Raw genomic sequence first — 18,532 nt, forward strand, 5'->3', positions numbered from 1 at the left:
TTTTCCCACCCTGGGCATGATCTTACCCGATGTGGCAGCTCCACTGTCAGGAAGCCATCCCAGGTGGCTGTCCCCTCTTCCCACATATGCCTTATCTCCCTCTGCCTGTCTCACAAGACCTGCCTCTCCTTCAGAGCAACCCAGGCCCTAAGTGCCAACTGAGGTGTCCTTGGGGGTCTGACCCTAACCATCTGAGAGAGATGGTAGACTCTGTGATGAGACAAGTAGAAGAACCCACAAACGTTGGTTAAGGGGTGTTGTAAGGGCCTCTCTCTTAGCTTCCATTGTAGGGAGAGGCCCAGGCCAGAGTGGCTCCGATTTCCTGTCAATGCTAGAGCTTGTGGACTCCTCTTTATCCTGGTCAGGGGTCAGGAGGGTCTTCAGTCTCTCAAACTTCCCACTGGAGAGACCTATACATCTTATCCTCTCTGCCTCCTGGGGCAGGGCCTCCAAGAAACTGAGAGCTGGGTCCTCTGCCTTCCAGACTGGCTTACCTGCCGGTTCTGGGTTTCTAGGTGAGGCCAGTATGGGCCACCCAGGAGTCAGAAGGGGCTCAGCGGGAGGACCCTGGTCTGATCCAGTTGAAGGAGGGGGAGGTGTCCTCGTCTCTCCAGGGACAGAGCACCCCGGTGGCCCCAGGTTGGGGTCCTAGCTGCGGAGCGGGTGCCCGGGCACCGGGAAGGAGCCACGCACACCCCTGCACGCGGTGCCTAGCGCGGCGCGCGGCTCCGGAGGTGAGGGCGCCCCGCCCCGCTCCCCTCTCCAGGCGCTCGGCGGTCGGGGCTAGGGGCTGCGTGGAGAGGGCGCGGGGGCGGCCCCTGAGCGGCGGGATGCGGGTTCCGGGCCCGGGAGGGCGCCGAGGCCCCAGGCGCGGCCGGGGCGGCCGGGACCTGAGCGGGAGGGCTCGCGGGGGCCGGGGCCCGAGGCCGCGATCGCGCTCCTGCGGGGCCCGGGCGCGCGGGGCGGAGCGGCGCGGCGGCGCGCGGGGCCGGGGCGGCGCGGAGCCGGGCGGGGGAGGGGGAGGGGGGAGGGGGGCGCGGGGAGCCCCCCGCCCCGCGAAGGAGGAGTCTGGCTCCCACTCGCAGCCCTCGGCCGCGCGGCGCAGAGGCCCCCGCCCCTGCGCGCCGCCCTCGCGGGAGCCCGGGCCCCCGCCGCCCTCCGCGCGCGCTGCTGCTCGCGGCCGCCGAAGAGGAGCCCGGGGCCAGGTAGGACCCGGCCGGGCCGGGAGTGCGAGCGGGCCGGGCGCGGGCGGCGGGCCGGAGGGGGGCGCGGCCGGGACCCTGTCCCCGCACCCGGGGGGCCCCGCGGCGCCCGCAAAGTTACTTTGGCCGCCTCTGCCTTGCCCGGGGCGCGCGGCCCCAGGTCGGCCACCGCCGCTGCGCAGCCCGCGGGGCCGGGGCCGGCGGGAGGGGGCTTGGCCGGGGGCGCGCGGTCAGCGAAACTTTTCCCAGGCTGGCCGGCGGCCGCTGGCTGCTGTTGGAGTAGCCGGTGGGAGGAGAGTGCTGGTGGGGTGCAAGTGATGATGGGGGTGGTAACAATAGCCACCTCCTGTTGTGGAGAGCCTACTGTGTGCTGCCGGGCTCTGCTGACGCTTGGAGGAGAGGGGTGAGGAGAGGGACCGATGCTGGTCAAGTGGCTACTTTTGCTGGGTATTCCTGGGAACTTCATTAATACCATGTGTCGTCCATCCATCCACCCATCTCTCGATCCATCATCCTTCCTTACTCATTCAACACACTTAACTGCTCTCTGTTGTGCCCCCTTGGAGGCTTCTGTGACTAGTCAGACAGCACCCAGTCCTTCAGGACACTATTTCATGGAGTGCCCGAGCTAAAAGCCCAAAGGTGCCTCTGTGTGCTTATTTTCCGACATGCTACTGGAGCGAGAACTCAAGCACAGCCTCCCTGGGTTCAGGCAGGGGCAGAGGAGTGATGTGATAGAACCTAGGAGGCCAGTCTTAGGGGTTGGAGCCTCGCGATCTTCCATCCTCTCCCTGACCTGGGTGCAGGCTCTGTGGTTCACTGAGGTCACGACAGGACGAGTTCGAACTGGATGCCATCCCTGTCCAACTAGTCTGGCAGAGTTGTCTCCCCCTCACTACTGGACCGTCCCCTCTCCTTCAGCATCCTTGCAGAATCGCACCCCCACCTCCACTTCTTCCCCTGAATGGCTGGGAGGAGAACGAACTGTTAGCAATTATAAAATTAAACCCAGCGAACAAAAGTGAGGCACCGTTGAATGGTTGGGCTCCTTGCCGGTTTATGAATGGTCGTGGCAGACTTGCTATCAGCTACATTAGGGGGCTGTTGGGGGGGGGGTGTCTCTCAGGCGCTAACCATGTTAACACCCCAACTGGCCTTGGCCAAAAGAAAATTAAAACAACTTCACTAATATTTGGCACATGACTAAAAATGCCTTGGGGGAGTCTGGACAGGCTTTGGGGTGACTGCTCCATCTCAGCTAGAAGCCAAGGAAAGCATTAGGAGACCATCTGGGTAGGGTGCCCAGGCAGGGGAGGATACCAGGCTTTGGAGCTGGTGGTCACAGGGAGGCGTCTGGAACAAGGCGCAGTCTGCAGGGGACTGCTCTGTGGGAACATGCATACTAATCTGTGCACCACCCGTCTCCCTGCAAATTGGCTTTCCAAGTGGCAGCCCCTCAACACTTATAAAATCCCTTTTTGCTCAAGATGGATTTCAGTGAAATGGTTGCGTCTCTTCCAGTTTCCCCGAGAGTTGGAGCGGTGTTAATTGGCTCATGGCCGCTCAGAAGACAATGTTTAGTCTTGAACATCTATTATCGTTGTGTTCGGAAATGGTTCTGGGTAGGGATGCCTCCTGATTTTACTCCTCGGCCTGAGGAATCTGGGAAGATCTGGAGAGTGAATTAGATTCCTTCATGTCGATGGGGGAGGGCTCCGAGTGAGGTGCGTGCGTGGCACAGCTGAGGTGAGCACTGTGTGGCGCGGCATGGTGATTAGGACCTTTCACACTCGCCCAGACCAATGCCTCAAATTTAGGCACCACTGGACCAGGTCTGTGTATAAGATGGCAATTGAGAGCAATTTTTCAAAGGGCGCAGTTTGTATCAGGAAGACCCTGCTAGATCCGTGGAACCCCACTCAAATAAAGCAGTTTTATAGGAATATTCGGTCCACCCCTGGGGGCTGCTAAATACTTCATCCACCCAAAGCCGGCTCATTTATTCCCTCTTGAACTTGCTACCCACACACCCAGGCAGTGGTAGCTGGTTATCTGTTCATCACGCACAGGACACAGCTCCCACCACTGTCTGAAGAACTAAAGATGGAGAGTGGATTTCACTGAAGAAGCACATGGGTAGGGTGCGGGGCGAGATCAGAAAGTTCTGGACCTATGGAAAGGAGGAAGGTCCCCTGCCGAAAGGTAGTCGGCGTTTAATCTCTGAATGCCTTCAATCTTCCAATCCCAGGCCCATGAGTGATCACGAATAGTGGAGTAGAAGAAATGAATGAGCCAAGCGAGACTTCCAACAAGTAAATATGACACGCAGAAAAACATGCAATTAGCGGAGGTTAGTGAATGCCTTTCAAGTCCCCGGTGCAGCAGTTAAGGGTGGAGTTTCTCCCTTATCCCGGAACTGTCTGTCAAAATCCTTGAAGTGATAACATGACATGTCTCTCCCACTAACCCTCCCTCACCAGAACCAAAAAAAAAAAAAAAAAAAAAAAAAAAAAAAAAAAAAAGGGTCTTTGCATGTGGCTGCCCTGCAGTAAGTACACTCCTGTTCCTGGAATTCTTTCCACTCAACCCTTGTCTGCACCTCAGAACTGAAGGGACCTGAAGCCCTGGCTTCTCTGGGGCTCAGGCTTGTCCTGATCCACAGAGCAAAGTTGGTGGCCCCTTGAGGTAAGAGGCAGGCTTGCTTAAGGGGTTTCCTTTTGACCACAATGCTTGTACTTTGTGATCTCTGCGGCTAGATACATCTGACACCCAGGGTCCAGGGAGAAAGGCAGGCCAAGGTGGTGCTTTCTGAAGCAAGGTGCATTTAGCATGGGCTGTGCCGGGCATGGGGAAAGCCATCTTCTGCTTCCTGGTGCCTGGTGTGTGACAACCTTCATGTCCCCACACTGCCTGCTAGCATCCTACAGAGACTGGCACTGATAGTGTTCAGGTTGCATCTGGAGAGGAGATTAAGAAGTGAGAAACCAAAGCAACTCCTAGGGAAAGAGAGAGAAAGAAAGCAAGCCCCTCTTGGGAGGTGGCACCAGGCAGGAGCATTTCCAGAGTCAATCAGTTCACTGTGACAGTCTTGGTGGCCTGGCTGGCCTGTATGCCCCTGACACAAATGGTTTCCTTTACTTCAATTGTTTTTCCTCTGATGAAAGAAGGCTTAATTATGCTGTTTCTATTTTCAACACTTATGGGGCAATCCCAGTTTCATAAAAACAAAAACAAGAACAAACCTGAAAACCAACCAACAAACAAGACAGACAGACAAACAAAAAACCAAGAAACCTTAACAAATCAAGATTATATGTGTGCTTGGAACTCAAAGTGTGACTTGAGGTTAAGGGTCTTCTCTATGGATTTCTCTTCCATGAATGTGGCCAGTAAAATGTCAGAACCTGGTCATTCAACATATATGGACGCTTGCTCACTCTTTCGCTCTGTGTCTCTGTCTCTGTCTCTCTCCCTGCCCCTCCCCCCTTTCTGGTAGCTTGTGATCTCACACAGCCAGGTTACTGCCTTTCCTCACTGCCCTACAGATCCCTGCAAGATCACCTGCCTAGTGCAGCCTTCCCCTTTCCACCCCTTTCCATCCCTTCTCCCGAGAGGCCTTGAGGCTGGGCACCGGTGCGGTGCACAAGGAGGGACTTCTGCACCACCGGGCTCATTCTGTTGCTCTAAGGAGAGCAGATGTCTGCTTCCCATTTCCACAGGCGTGTGTGTCATACCCTTCCTCTCCATTTCGTCTCCTTGCCTTTTTTTATTTTCTTTAATGTACCAAGCTACAGCCCGCAAAGCTGCAGAATGCGCCACACCTGAGAAGTGCAAGTCCTTCCCGCATGGTCATGGTGCCTGCTCCCTCCTCTGTAACCGGCATCTGTGGAAAGGGCCAGTGTGTTCACCCCCCCTGACACGCCCACCCCTGGTTTCCTGCATTGTCTGGGTAGGAGAGTGGAGAATGGAATTTGCCTTTTCGTAGGTTTGTCATTTGGGCACATTAGTTAATTGATCACACTTTAGAAGTTTAATCCTTAATTGCAAATTCCCAAATGAGCACCAAAAATTAGACCCAAGCTTGTCTCTGAAGCAGCCCCCACCCCAAGACTCCTGAGTTGGATCTCTGACAGCGCTGATGCGGTTATTCCTCGGAGGCGGCTGTCTAATAGATTTCCACAAGAGCCTTCAAGCCACACTTACTTTCTTCGCAAACCGGATTTGTGTGTCAAGACACTAAGACCTCTGTGCCTCGCCTCCACCTTAGCCACGCATGTCCCCAACACCCTAAAGTACTGAGTGTGATCTGTGTGTGTGTGTGTCCATGCATGTGTCGGAGCCGCTACCAAGCAGCTTCTTGCCACAGCCCTGCAGATGCTCAGGCCTCTAAGAGTTCTGTTTTGATAACTACCACACTGTACTGTGTGGAAGGAATGAAAAAAATGAAATGGGTCCTCTCTCGGTTCCTTGCATGATTGCGGATCTGCTATATATTATGGACGTCCCAAGCGTTGCAGTTGCTTATGGGGTGGAGCGCTGGTTTGTAGACATATTTCTTTCTTTGCCTGGGCTGTGTGGCTTCAGCCCCTCTGCGCGGTGGGGACGGAGACTAGTCCGGATTTGGAGATGAACTTGGTGAACACACTGAATTTGTGTCTCCAGCGGAGGGAATGAGTGAGCAGCTATTTGTGGCAGCCAGGACACGATCCAGTAAGTACCGCTCTCAATGGTTCTGGAATAAATAATTGGAAAAGGAAGCATCACTGACATGGGGGGGAGGGGCGACGGAGGAATTAGAAAGGGAGATTTAAAAATCTCGTAGTCCTACATTCGTTCGACGTGGGCTTAGCTAAAAGGTTTTTAAGTGGTAAAGGCTTTAAAAAGTCACTTGTGGTTGATCCTCTCTGGGGCACAGGGTCTCTTTTCACTCCATCTGTGGGTCTTCGCAGCCGCTCAGCTCTTCAGTTCATCTGCCAGGCTTTGGATGCCAGTTGCCGGCCAAGGTTTCTTGTCAATGGAGGCGTGCAGTGGATACAGAGGGAAGCCAGTCGCAGGCCCCGTTAGTTATTTATTTCAGAACCTCGTGAGGCAGGCTCTCCTACCCCACCCCACCCGGTCACAGGGCTGTTTCTTTTACCTTTCTTTGAATTCTTCTGCATATCTTTTTTTGTTATTTTATTTTTAAAACCCTCTATGATAGTTTCAGTTTAGCATTAGTCAATGGCATATTTTTAATGCTCAGGCAAAATAAGGAAAGAATATCCAGTTGAAAGTGATTTTTGAGCTAGTGTAGAGATTAGGGTCCAAAACCAAGAATCCTCCCCAAATCTCTGTGCCTTCTACTAAAAAAAAAAAAAAAAGCTTATTACGTTTTAAAATTTGTGTGTATGTGTGTGCGTACACGCCATGTCACATATGGAGGTCAAAGGCCAGCCTGTGGGAATCAGTTCTGGCCTTCCACCATGGGAGTGTGTGGGGCAGAAAGCTGGTCATCAGGTTCAGCTGCCGGTGACTATACTGGCTGGGACCCTCACTTCAAACCCCTCAGGATTTTTCTGGTTAGTGTTATCCTGAGTCTTAGTATGTTTTTTGTTTTTTTTGTTTTTTTTTTTTCCTCCTGTGACATTTGCTACATTCTAACAAAAGCCCGCACAAGCAGCGTCTCTCCACAGCTGGCTCTGTCTGGCTTTGCTCTGAGCCAGCACTCTGTGTGAGCACTGTTACTGTGGGCCGGCTGGTTAAAGAGGTCGGGATGCTCGGCTGCTCGGCTGCTCAGCTCACTGTCAGGGCCTGCGGGAGAGTAGGCAAGAAAGATCCACTCGGAGTTCCTGTAGCTGCTGCGGCTGTGAGGACTGTGATCTCTCGCTCAGCCATGGCTGGCTGGCTGAGTTCTGGACTTGGCACCACTGTACTGTCCTCGCTTCTGTTTTTTGTTAAAGGTGTCCCTGGAAGAGATACATCAGTGGCTTTTTGAAGTGGTGGCCCTTGATTTTGGCCAGACGCAAACTTTACCTTCCCAATGTGAATACACCAGGCAGAGGCTGGCGACCATGGCACAGGAACTGCAGGCTGGAGTCAGCACTGCCCAGGGGTCTTAGACTTTGAGAGGCCACCGTGTAGGTAGAGGTGGGTACTTGAATGATGCAGCAAAATAAATGTAGCTTCAGACAGTGCCAGTCTACCTGTCCAGCATCTTCCAGCTGGCTTCAGCGGTTCGAGACCCAGCATCTCCTCTGCCATTGCTCCTCTGTGTGCCTTCTTCTTGGTCTCTCTTCTTTCTGGTCTTTGGTACATGAGGGTCAGTGAGCTTCACAGCTGAGGGGAGGTTTCTCTCAGGCCACAGACTCTTCCACTTTGCCTTCTTGTGTGGGAGGCCCAGGGCACCTGCGGCTCCTGCTGACCCTTGGGCCTTGAATACCAGGCAGGTCCCATATCCCCTGCTCTGCCACAAGACTAGGTCACTGGAGTCCCACAGCTGGGTGTGTCCCCGGGGAGGACCAGTAGGTATTGGGCGGAGCAGTGCTCAGCAGTGCTAGAATTATAGTCAAGGAGTGTGTACTGAGTGTATCTATCGACCTGTTCCAAGAGGCAGGGCACTGTGCCTGGCACAGTGGTGAGGGAGGAGAGAAGGGCTCTGGGGCCCCTAGGGCTTCAGGCAGAAGAGGGAGGTTGTGGTCATTTGAATATCCCTGCTGAAGTCTCAGAAGTCTCCTGCAGAACTCTGGGCCTCATTGGACCCATCTTGTCTGAACAGACGAGACACTTATTAAGCACCTACTGTGGGCTGGAGCCTCAGTCATGTGAGGGAGATTCAGAATCTGCACATTTGCAAGAAGAGCCCAGATCTGGAGTAGTGAAAGTTAATTTTAAACATGGTTTGCCAGATGCAAAGGTTCTACATGTATTCATGCATATGTGTAACCATCCACCCACCCACCCATGCATCCATGCATGCATGCATCCATCCATCTGTCCATCTACCCACCCATGCATCCATGCATCCATTTATCCATCCACCCATGCATCCATCCATCCGTGTACCCACTCATGTGTGCATCCATCCATCTACCTGTTTATCCATGCATCTATGCATACACCCATATGTGTATCCATCTATGATGCATGTATCTATCCACCTATGCATCCTTGTCTGTGCACACAACCATCACCTACCATTTTATACATTGGTTCCTCATTTATCTCAGGGGCAGGACCAGGACCAGTTTTGAGGGCTTTGATCAGGGATGCTTTGGGGACAATGGGAGGAGGCTCTGATGCAGCCTAGGGAGGCTTGGTAGAACATCATCTCCAAGGTCTTGAGCCAGGACACAGATGGTTGTCCCCAGGGGCAGGGTGTTGTGAGAAGTGCATGTGTAGTAGCTCCCTGCATGTGCCTTGTGGCCATGAAAGTCCCAGTGGCAGATCTGCGGCTGAGGATTGAAAGGAAGATATTGTCCTGATGTGTCCAGAGTTGCTGGTTTTCCAGGAGGGCAGCAGCTACTCCTAAAAGGTTGGGTGCTCCTTTTTAAAGAGGGAGTGGGGTAGTGTGAGTTTTGAGTACCCCTGGAAGCTGGTGTGGGGTGGCTATGGTGAAGGTCTAAAACCAGCAGAAGGCCAGTCAAAGCTGGGTGCATTGTAGGACCCAAAACGAGACCTTTACTCTGGGGGCCAACTTTCTGTGCAGTGGGGTCTCAGCATAGCCTGCTTCTCGCTGTCCCAGTCAACACCTGAGAAAGGCGTCTTAAGCCAGTCCCCAAATGGAGGCAATGTGTCAGTCGGTGCTGGACTAGGCCCAGAACTGTCAAACTCTATTTTCTTACTGGGGTTTATGGAGAGGAAGACAGGGGCTCCTTCCATCCTCTCTGCTACTCCAAGGGGAGACCAGTACAGAACAGAAAGGATGTGGGTGATGTGCCCAGCATCCCACAGTACAGCATCACCTGAACTCAAGCCCTGTGGCCTCTTCACCCCAGAGGCCTGTTGGCAGCCAGCCAGAGGGACAATAACAGGAGGACCATCAGCGATGTCCCCTTGCTTCAGGGCCTCTGAACTTGCTGTCCCTCTTTCCCAGGCTGGGGGCGTGGCCTTGGGCGTGTCCAGGGCGTGGCTGGGCCACTCAACCTCTCCTAACAGGTGGCATCTTTGTAAATAGTCCTTTTGTGATCATGCAATGTGCAGCACCCTCACTGCATGCTTCCCTGTTTCTAAGCTCTGTTTTCCGGAGGCAGGCTACTGTCAGAAAACACATTTTCTGTTTACGTATGCATTTATCACCCCCCATATTCCTTGGGGATGGGGCCTCTTTACATTTTCAGTATTTTCTGTTCCTATCTATCTATCTATCATCTATCTATCTAATTTATTTTGCAAAGGGGACAGGGACAATAAATGGGGGCTAGGGGTGTATTTGTTAAAACTAGGTGAATTCTTTCCTTCCTCCTTCCTCCTCCCTCTCTCCATCCTTCTTTCCTTCCTCCCTCCCTCCCTCCTTCCCTCTCCCCCCTTTCTTCTTCCCTTCCTTCTGTCCTTCCTTTCGCTCTGCTTTTCCCTGCATCTCACCCCACCCCTAGAGTAGTCCTGGACGACCCCTTCCCCCCCCACCCCCCCCAGGACCTGTGAACTGCTTCTAGGTCCCTTCACTGGACAGGGAGCCAGGACTCAAGCCAGTCAATCACCACACCACGCACACATGGTGCTCTGTTTTGGGGACCAGGTGTGAGCGTTTCCTAGCTAAAAGCCATTTCCGGGGAAGCTCTTCTCCCTCAGTGGACTGCGGAGCAGAATCCGGGTATGCTGGCAGCGGCTGCCACAGCCCCATAAACGTGAAATGGAAGCTCAGGAAGAGGCACTGGGTTCCAGGTTTCCTTGTTTTCTCTAGGCAGGGACTTCGGTGAGTCCTCTTTATGTGAAGTACAGCATGGTACAGTGTAGGGTCGGCACCTGGAACTCTGCCTGCCTCTTCTCGCCGAATCTTTTGCCTGCCAGGCAGCTTTCCCGCTGAGGTGTCTCTGCTGACACCTGCTTCCCTGGGGACAGCCTGCGTGTGTGTGTGTGTGTGTGTGTGTGTGTCCCTGGACTCCCCTTTATCCAAGCCCAGCCTGGTGTGTCCAGCACCTTGACGGGCTGATGGAATGAATGGGGTCAGCATGGGAAGAGGTCCGAGGCTCCTCCAACACCCATCCACTGCCAGGCCTGTGCTAGATGCTAGGGAAGGAGTCTGGCCAGACACTGTCCATCCGTGCATGCATCTGTCAGTATATCAGTCTCATCTATCTGTCCATCCGTCCATCCATCCATCTGTCCGTCTGTCCATCCATCCACCCACCCACCCACCCACCCATCCATCTTTTCAGTGTCTTTGAAGTTCTGAGAGGGGCCACTGTGAGGTCAGAACAGCTTGCCTCTATTGAGCACTTGCTGGCTACCACCAGGCACGGTGACAAACAGTTTACACAGTGCCATCTCGTTTACTAGTCATGACTCTGAGGTGGGGATTATGGGATTATTGTTCTCTTCATTTTGTGAGTGACCAGACAGCCCATGGGAGTGTAGGACATGCTGGTCACAGCTGGTGGTACACAGGGGTGACTCAAATGCTCTGCCCTCAGTAGATACCCAGGCTTCTCCCAGGCCCCCAGCAGAAGGTCCTTGTTCAAGACCTTGTCTGCTCAGAGGTGAAGGGCAAGCAGCTGGACAGGAGGACAGTGACTCGATGGGGAGAGCAGGGTGGGGCCAGATGCTTTGGGCTGGGGTTTCAGTTCTCTCTCCCTCTCCCTTCCTTCCTTTTAAAATACCTTTTAAAATGATTTATTTGTTTTTATTACGTGCATTGGTGCTTTGCTTGCATGTGCGTCAGATCCCCTGGAACTGGAGTTTATAGACAGCTGTAAGTTGCCATGTTGGTGCTGGGAACTGAACCTGGGTCCTCTGGAAGAGCAGCCAGTGCTCGTAACTGCTGAGCCACCAGGTCTTATGTAGCCCAGGCTAGCCTCAAACTTACTGTGTAGGGGAGCATGATTTTGAACTCCTGAGATCACCTGTCTCTCTCCCTCTTCCTCTCAAGTGCTGGGCTTACAGGTGTATCTCATCACATCTAGATCTCCTGTTTTGTTTTTGAGATGAGGTCTGAAACTCACAACAATCCTCCTGCCTCAGTCTCCTGAGACTACAGAGGTACCCTACCTTGCCTGACAGGACTGCCCCTTTCTCATCATGTTTTTGAGAGGTGAAGAGATTACTGCTATTTTATTTTCCTGTGTATGGGGATGATTGAGAATTTTTTAAAAGAATTAATAACCCGTTTCTCCTTGCACATAATTAAAATGCTCTCCGGTCTCTAATTTTTGTCATTTTTATCTCTAATTTGTTTCGGAGTGTGTTGATTCCCCTTCCGAGCACAAAGCAAGGGGGACTCTTTCTTCCTTTAGTTGTTTGGGATCCCAGTGTCCAGGAATCATTTAAACTACATGATTTTCTTCTTGGTTAAGTACAATGCAAACAGGGCCATTGGAGAATCTTAAAAAAGCATAACCCCAAACAACAAGGCAAACAACAACAACGACAACACCCAAAAAAACAAAATCTAAAACCAACCGAACCAAAACAAACAAACAAAAAAAAACCTTCCTTCAGGTTGCTGCGTGCTCACACAGTTAAAAATGACTACGAACAGGCATGCGGGAACCAGGAACCGATGCTGTCTCTCTCGCTGGGTCCGTGCCTTCAGGCTTACACAGCTGGCTCAGAATCTGCTGCAGGGGAGTTTTAGTCCAATAAAATTGCACCTTCTCACTGAAGGAAAATGAAAGAAAAGAAAAGGACAGAAAAGGAAAAGAAAGAAAGAGCCCCCAAACTATAGAATTCTCACTGTGATTAAGCAGCGGGTTCATAGATTGACAGATCTGGGATTCCCGGGATCCTGATGGGTGTGGGGCTCTGAAAGAGGAGGGAGATCCTCCTACTTCAGCCTGTCTCCACCCACCCCCGGGGGCTACCACCCTGCCTCAGCCTAGGAATTACAGGCACGGCCACTGCTCGGAAATCCCCTTTCTCTGGGTGCATCTGAAAGATGTCTTGAAGCTAAGTTTATGTTGAAGGAGGAATTTTCACCCCGTGCAGTCCCCACCTGCACGGGCTTGCTGGGGTGTGGCTGTGGCTGTGTGGCTGTGTTATGGGGGTTATGTGAAGGAATCCTTCCTGTTCCCCATATCTGGAAAATAAAAATTTAACTTCCCTGTTTACAAAATACCAGGCCATTGTCTCGTTCCCGGCTCAGCTACTCTGTAGGCTCCGAGAATCTTGTTGGAGGGGGAAAATGTCTGAAGGATTTAAACATGTTGGACCATGCACGCATCCGTCCATGGCATCTTGGCTTTTTTCTCCCCCATTGTCCCCTCCCTCCGTTCTCTCTTCTTTTTTACCAAAGTATATTCATCAAACTGCTGAGATGGAAAGATTTGTAATGAGTTTTTGAGCTGTGTGCGACTGTGTACCCCTCCCCCTCCCTCTCCCTCTTTCTAAATCTTCATCTGACATTAAATAAAACAAATCCCAAACAGATTAACTGTCGCATGGTTCTGCTCCGTCTCTTCAGTCTGTTTGCAGGTCTGGCGGGGGACCCGGCAACGGTCGTGGCGGTGGCAGTGGCAGTGGTGGTGGCGGTGGGAGATGCCCGGGAGGCCCACGCAAGTCCATGTGGCGCCCTAGGTGGGATGCTGGTGTCCTGAAGGCCGAAGCCCTGGCCCTGCTCCCCTGTGGCCTGGGCATGGCGTTCTCTCAGTCACACGTGATGGCCTCTCGGCGGCACCAACATGGCCGACTCATCATCGAGGTGGACGAGTACAGCTCCAATCCCACGCAGGCCTTCACCTTCTACAATATCAACCAGGGCCGCTTCCAGCCACCGCACGTGCAGATGTGAGTGCAAGATGCCCAGGGCCTGGTGGGTACGGGGTCGTGGGTGCCGCCTAGCTTCCGGTACATCCGCAAACACACATTCCAGGGCTTGTGGCCCTGAAACACAGTTCCGCACTGTGCTGCGGGACCACCTGGGCAGGGGTTGGGAGGGATCTGGGGGAAGCCCCAGACTGGTGGCCCCAGGGATCCATGTTGCCCCTTCGTCCTGTTTTCTTGGACTTGGTGGATACTTCAGACATGTTTGAACTGAGATGATTGTACCTAGAGATCTAAGATTTGATGATGAAACCAGAAGTTGTGAATCCCCAGACTCCCTTTTTGGGGTGGGGGTGGGGGTTGGGGAGTGGTGTGGGGAGGTGAGGGCGGGAAGTTGAGGTGGGGGTGGGTAGAATATCTAGAGGCCGAGTTTCAGCTATGCCTAGGACTGTGTCTCATGACGCCTAGTCTAACTTCTTCCGACGGGGAGGTGGAGTCACAGAGAGGGAGAAGGTCTTGCGGTAGGCCCAGGAAGAGGTTAGGACCCCACCCTGGACTAGGTGTCTCCTCTCCCTTAGTCTGATCCCATGCTTCTAAAGTGTCCTAAGGAGGTCGGGGCTTCAGTACCCCCTCCTCTCAGGGTCTCTGGTGCCTTCCTGCTCTGGGTCACACTCACTTTGATCTCACACTGAGGGGAGAGACTGATGGCTTCCTACTACTGACTGAACAAGGACACAGCAGCTATGCAGTGACCCAGTGTTGTGGGCTTCCTAGAAACTCCTCTTCAGAACATTAGGTTATTCCTCAGGGTGTAGACCCTAAGCCTCCTCTAGAGCAGGGGCCCTACTTCTGAGGAGTAAGTGAATGTGTTCTGTCACTCAGAGACAGGGGACAATGAACGTGTGGTGCGTGACCACTCCTTCCTGTGTAGCTTCCGTCAACCCCACCTTCTTTTCTGGGGAGATACTTCCTGGAAGAAAGGCATTGACCGTGACTGTTGTATGGTCTGGGCGGGGGATTGTGGGGGGACTCCAATATGGGAATGCCTATTTTCCCAGCAGCCCTTGCAGGAATGATGCTCCTTCCAGTGGGGGTTTCATTCCTCATGGTCAGAAGGTGTAGGTTTTGGTGGATATCTATCTGAGCATTGCCTCCTCTTGTTGGGTATGTGCAGACTGGAGGATTTATATAGGCTGAATGTCCTGTTGAGGCCACACCTCTTCTTGGCCTTTGGGACCTGGCAGCTTGAGGCCTGTTCCGGTCTGCTTAAGCTCTCTCTTTGGTTGGTAGGATTGGAGATGATACTGAAGTCCCCGATGCTGGACTTGAACCTGTCCAGTGGGAATGAGGGAGAGCCCCAGGCCCTCAGACAGAGCAGCAGGCGCTGATATTGCCTGTGTTTACAGGTACATACATCTGTGAATGTCCGGGCCTCAGAGCTGTTGCCCTGTGGAGCTACCGTGGAAGGTGCTTCTGCCTGGGCTAGGTAGATCCGTGGAGGTCTCAGCCTGAGGTAAAAAAAAGCCATGTGGACAGGACGATGGGAGAGGAAAGCTGAGGAGGATTTGTCAGTTTGGGGGTGTCTGGGAGCCACCTCCTGGATAAGGAGGATCCTGCTGAGGCTCTGTGGAGGGGGGATGTTTGGGAGCGGTATTAGAATTCCCCGAGCCAAGCAGAAGGAGTAGAAGGGTGGGGCCACAGGGGACAGGATGAGGAGAGGGTATCTGAGGATTTCAGAGGTGCCAGCTAGGTACGGGGGCCTGTGTAGGGGAGAGGGGCTGGCTACAGCCTCTGGGGGCTAGACTGTCCTGGTGAAGGGTAGTGAGGGACTGGTAGAGAGATGGAGGCTGCTCCCATTCGACCAGCAAACAGCAGAGGCCAGTCACCTCACTCCCCTTCGCCCTTCCATTTGTTTAGCTTCCTTGGAAACAATTAGGCAGCGTGCTCACCTTGTGATGCATCCGAAGATAGCTACGGTGTACTTATATATAATAAATAAGTAAAGTCTTTAAAAAAAAAAAAACCAAGAAAAATAAGCTGGTCTACTTGGGTTGGGCTCATGCCTCAGTTTCCCCAGCTGGAAAGTGCTGTTTGCAGTGGTGTCGACTGGGCGATCCTCTCCGTGCAGCGGAGCCACGAGAGTGGCTGGTGGTCAGCGTCTTAGCTTGACTCGGGCCTGGGCGTAGAACTTAATGCTTGTAGTGATGTTGCCTGCCCTCGCAGGGTTTGTGCTTCGGGCATCTGCTAAGAGGGAGCAGCAGGTCCTAAGAGCACGTCAGCGTGGGACACCTGCAGCCGTAAAAGCCATGGAGAAAAAGTATGGTGGCTTTCTTCTTGTCTGGCTGGTGTCCCCCCTTGTGTGGACCCTTTGGCCTGCTCTCTGAGATGCCTCCCCAGGCAGTGAGGGTCATGGCTTCCATGAGCAGTAGGGCTGAATGACCACAGGGCTGTGAGCAGGGCTTAGGAAGGAGGGCCAGGAGAACTTTGGAAGTCCTGGGGCCATTGCCTCCTGCCCGTTCCATTCAGACTCTAGATCTGAGGTCCTCAGGCTCTTGGGGATTTCCCTGGCAAGTGGCCAGTCTGCCTCCGGGAGAGGTATACAGGATGATCGCTGCTTCCTGCCTAGTGATTTATCACTGCCACGGGCTTTGTCTCTGGGGTGAGAGAACGGTGGTCCTATTTAATAAATACACAATTTATATTTAATAACAACAGTGACAGTGCAACGTGGCCTCTGATTGAGCTGTATGATTTACTCAGCTGCCCCCGAGACCCTGCTGGTAACTAGTCTGTCTGCCTGAGTGATGACTGTCTGGAGCTAGGACTTCTAGCTATGGGTCCTGGGACTGAGAACCCCAGGGGCTTCTCAAGAGAGCCCTCCAGGTTTAAGACCCTGGGTATGCAGGGGGAAGAGTGGGCAGTGAAAGGGAGGGACGGGCTACTGGTGTCTGCCAGGAAGTGTCTCGGGGGTGGAGATAATTAGTGTTAAGTGAACAGCTCTTCCCTCTGCCCTTTTGGGGTCACTGGAGATGTGGGACTGACCCTTTAAATGTCACCTGGGCCCCTCAGGCAGTACTGTGAGCTGGAGACGGTAGAGAAAGGACTGTGAGAGCATGGTTGGGAGGAACCTTCTGTCCCTGTCCCTGCACTTGACTGAGTTCGTTCCTTATCTACGCTCTGTAGAGGGAAAAACCAGGACTTCTGAGGGGGAGCACGGAGCCAGGACACCCACGTGGCCCTGTGCACTGAGTGCAGCCTGCTCACTAGCTGAGAGGAAGAGGGCTCAGCTTGGAACTGGGCAGGGCTCAGGGGCAAAGCAGGAGGAGAGGACTCAGCCCTGTCCTGCATGCCTGGGCAGCAGACACGGCAGCTGCTTCTGCTTCCTGAACCTTCCATCCTTCCTCCTGCTTCAGGTCTTGTGTGTGTGTGTGTGTGTGTATGAATGTGTGTGACCATATGTGGATGTATGTGTGCACATGTATGTGATCAGGTGCATGTGTGTATGTGTGTAGATGCATGCATGTTTGTACAAGTATGTGCGCGTGTGATATATATGCATATTTGCACATGTGTGCCTGTGTGTGTGTGCATGTATACGTGTATGTGTGTGTGTATATGCATATACATGGAAACCAGAGGTCAACCTCAGGTGTGTCTCATCAGGAGCTGTCCACCTGGATTTTGGAGACCTAGATCTTACCGCTAGGGCTAAGTCCATCCTGCTTCCACCTCCCAGGGCTGGCATTACAGGCACATAGCTCTGTGCAGTTTTACCTTGGGTCCTAGGGGTGGAACTCAGCTTCTTCTTCTTCTGAGGCAAACGCTTTCCTGGCTGAGTCATCTCTCCAGCCCTACCCTCAGATTTTTGCTTAGGCTGTTCTCTGGCCTGTCTAGCTCTCGACCCTGCACGCTCCGTAGACACCCCGCGTGTGTCACTTTCCAGAAAACCGTCTCCAAAGCTCCTGGCCCTGCCCAGATGGAGCTGCTCTTTCCTACATGGGCTTGGTTCCTAGACATCTCTGCCCCTGCCTGTGCCTGGGCCATACCTAGTACAACAAATGGGAAGAAGGAAGGAAGCGGGAGGGAGGCTGTGTCCAGGAAGAGTCCTGGGGATCTAGGAGGGTTTGAAGCTCAGGGGTGCTACTGCATTGAGGGAAGCAGAGCGGCCATCCCCCTGGCAGCACCAGCTAGCTGAAGGTGGGAGACGGCAGGAAGGACAAGCCAAGGGATGTGCATGGATAGGTGGTCAGGTCACCTTGGAACCTGCCCGTCTCAGGCAGAGCACCAGACAGGGTCAGGGCAGTTGTGTGGTGTGGAACTGACCACTCACAGCCTGTCCTGGTCTCCAGTTTCCTCATTTTCAGAATCCTCAAGCAACACAGCCAATACCCAGTCCCATGGCTGCATGCATTACGGAAATCTCAGACTTCAGAGCACCATGTTTCTCTGGGGCAATTGAGGGGCACACTTCTCTTATGAGGCCTTTGTGGGTACTTGACACCAGGCATGTGCTGTCCAGGATGGCTTTTGGGAACAGAGCTGAAGACACTTTACCCACTGAAGGATCTCCCTAACCCCCTGCTTCTGCGGCAGAGACTGTGGGCGAAATGGCCTTTCCCTGAGCCTCAGTTTTGTCATCTGTAAAATTGGAACAGCAGCAAGAAACTGGGAAAGGGGAAAAGGAAGAGAGAAGGGAAGGGGAAGAGAGAAGGGAAGGGGAAGAGAGCAAACGCAGAAACACTGCTCAGTCTGTGCTGAGCTCCCAGACACAGAGTGAAGCTTGCTCTCTTTTCTTGCAAGGTTGGGCAAACAGCTTTGCTGCAGAACGAGCTAGGGAAAAGAGGCTTTAACTCGCTCTCTGGGGATCTCTAGGCTTCTCTCTTCACTGTGCTCAGAAGCCTCAGGGTGCAGGGAAATAAGGTAAAGTTAATTAAAGAGCTCCGGCTCCTTCAGCTGCCCCTGTTGCTGAGAGCCCTCGGCTGCCTGGTGGCCAGGTCGCCTTCTAAGGAGACTGCAGGATCCCACCGTTCTCCCAGTGTCTCCCCTCTTCCTTTCTCTTGATCTTTCTGAGGTGGTCTTTATAACTTTATGGCATCTATAAAGTGTGTGTGTGTGTGTGTGTGGTGTGTGGTGTATGTGTGTGGTGTGTGTGCATGAATGTATGTATGTGTGTATGTATGTGTGTTCATGTGTGGTGTACATGTGTGTGTGTGAGTGGATGGTGTGTATGTGCATGTATATGTGTGTACGTGTGTACGTGTGTGATGGGTGGGAAAAGAAGTGGATTTATTTGGTTTGCCTGCATTCCTGTTTCCACCATAAGTCCAGTGCTGATTTGCTGCCTGTGGTCCAGTCAGCACTGTCAGATGGGCACAGAGCACAGGTGGAAACCTGCCCTGGCCCCCAGCCTGTTAGACTTCCTTGGAGAGAAGATGCTG

The 18,532-nt window shown here is 53.1% G+C and overlaps 1 protein-coding gene across 1 annotated transcript in view; it reads left to right on the forward strand.

Moving 5' to 3' along the window:
• The first annotated feature begins 12,894 nt into the window (after window positions 1-12,894).
• Window positions 12,895-18,532, forward strand: part of Mpped1 (metallophosphoesterase domain containing 1) — a 62,637-nt gene continuing 56,999 nt past the window's right edge. Inside the window, exon 1 of the mRNA XM_052160771.1 lies at window positions 12,895-13,118. Coding sequence (XP_052016731.1) covers window positions 12,895-13,118 — 224 coding nt within the window. The remainder of the gene's footprint in view (window positions 13,119-18,532) is intronic.

Source organism: Apodemus sylvaticus, chromosome 17 (assembly GCF_947179515.1).
Source record: "Apodemus sylvaticus chromosome 17, mApoSyl1.1, whole genome shotgun sequence".
NCBI lineage: Eukaryota > Metazoa > Chordata > Mammalia > Rodentia > Muridae > Apodemus > Apodemus sylvaticus.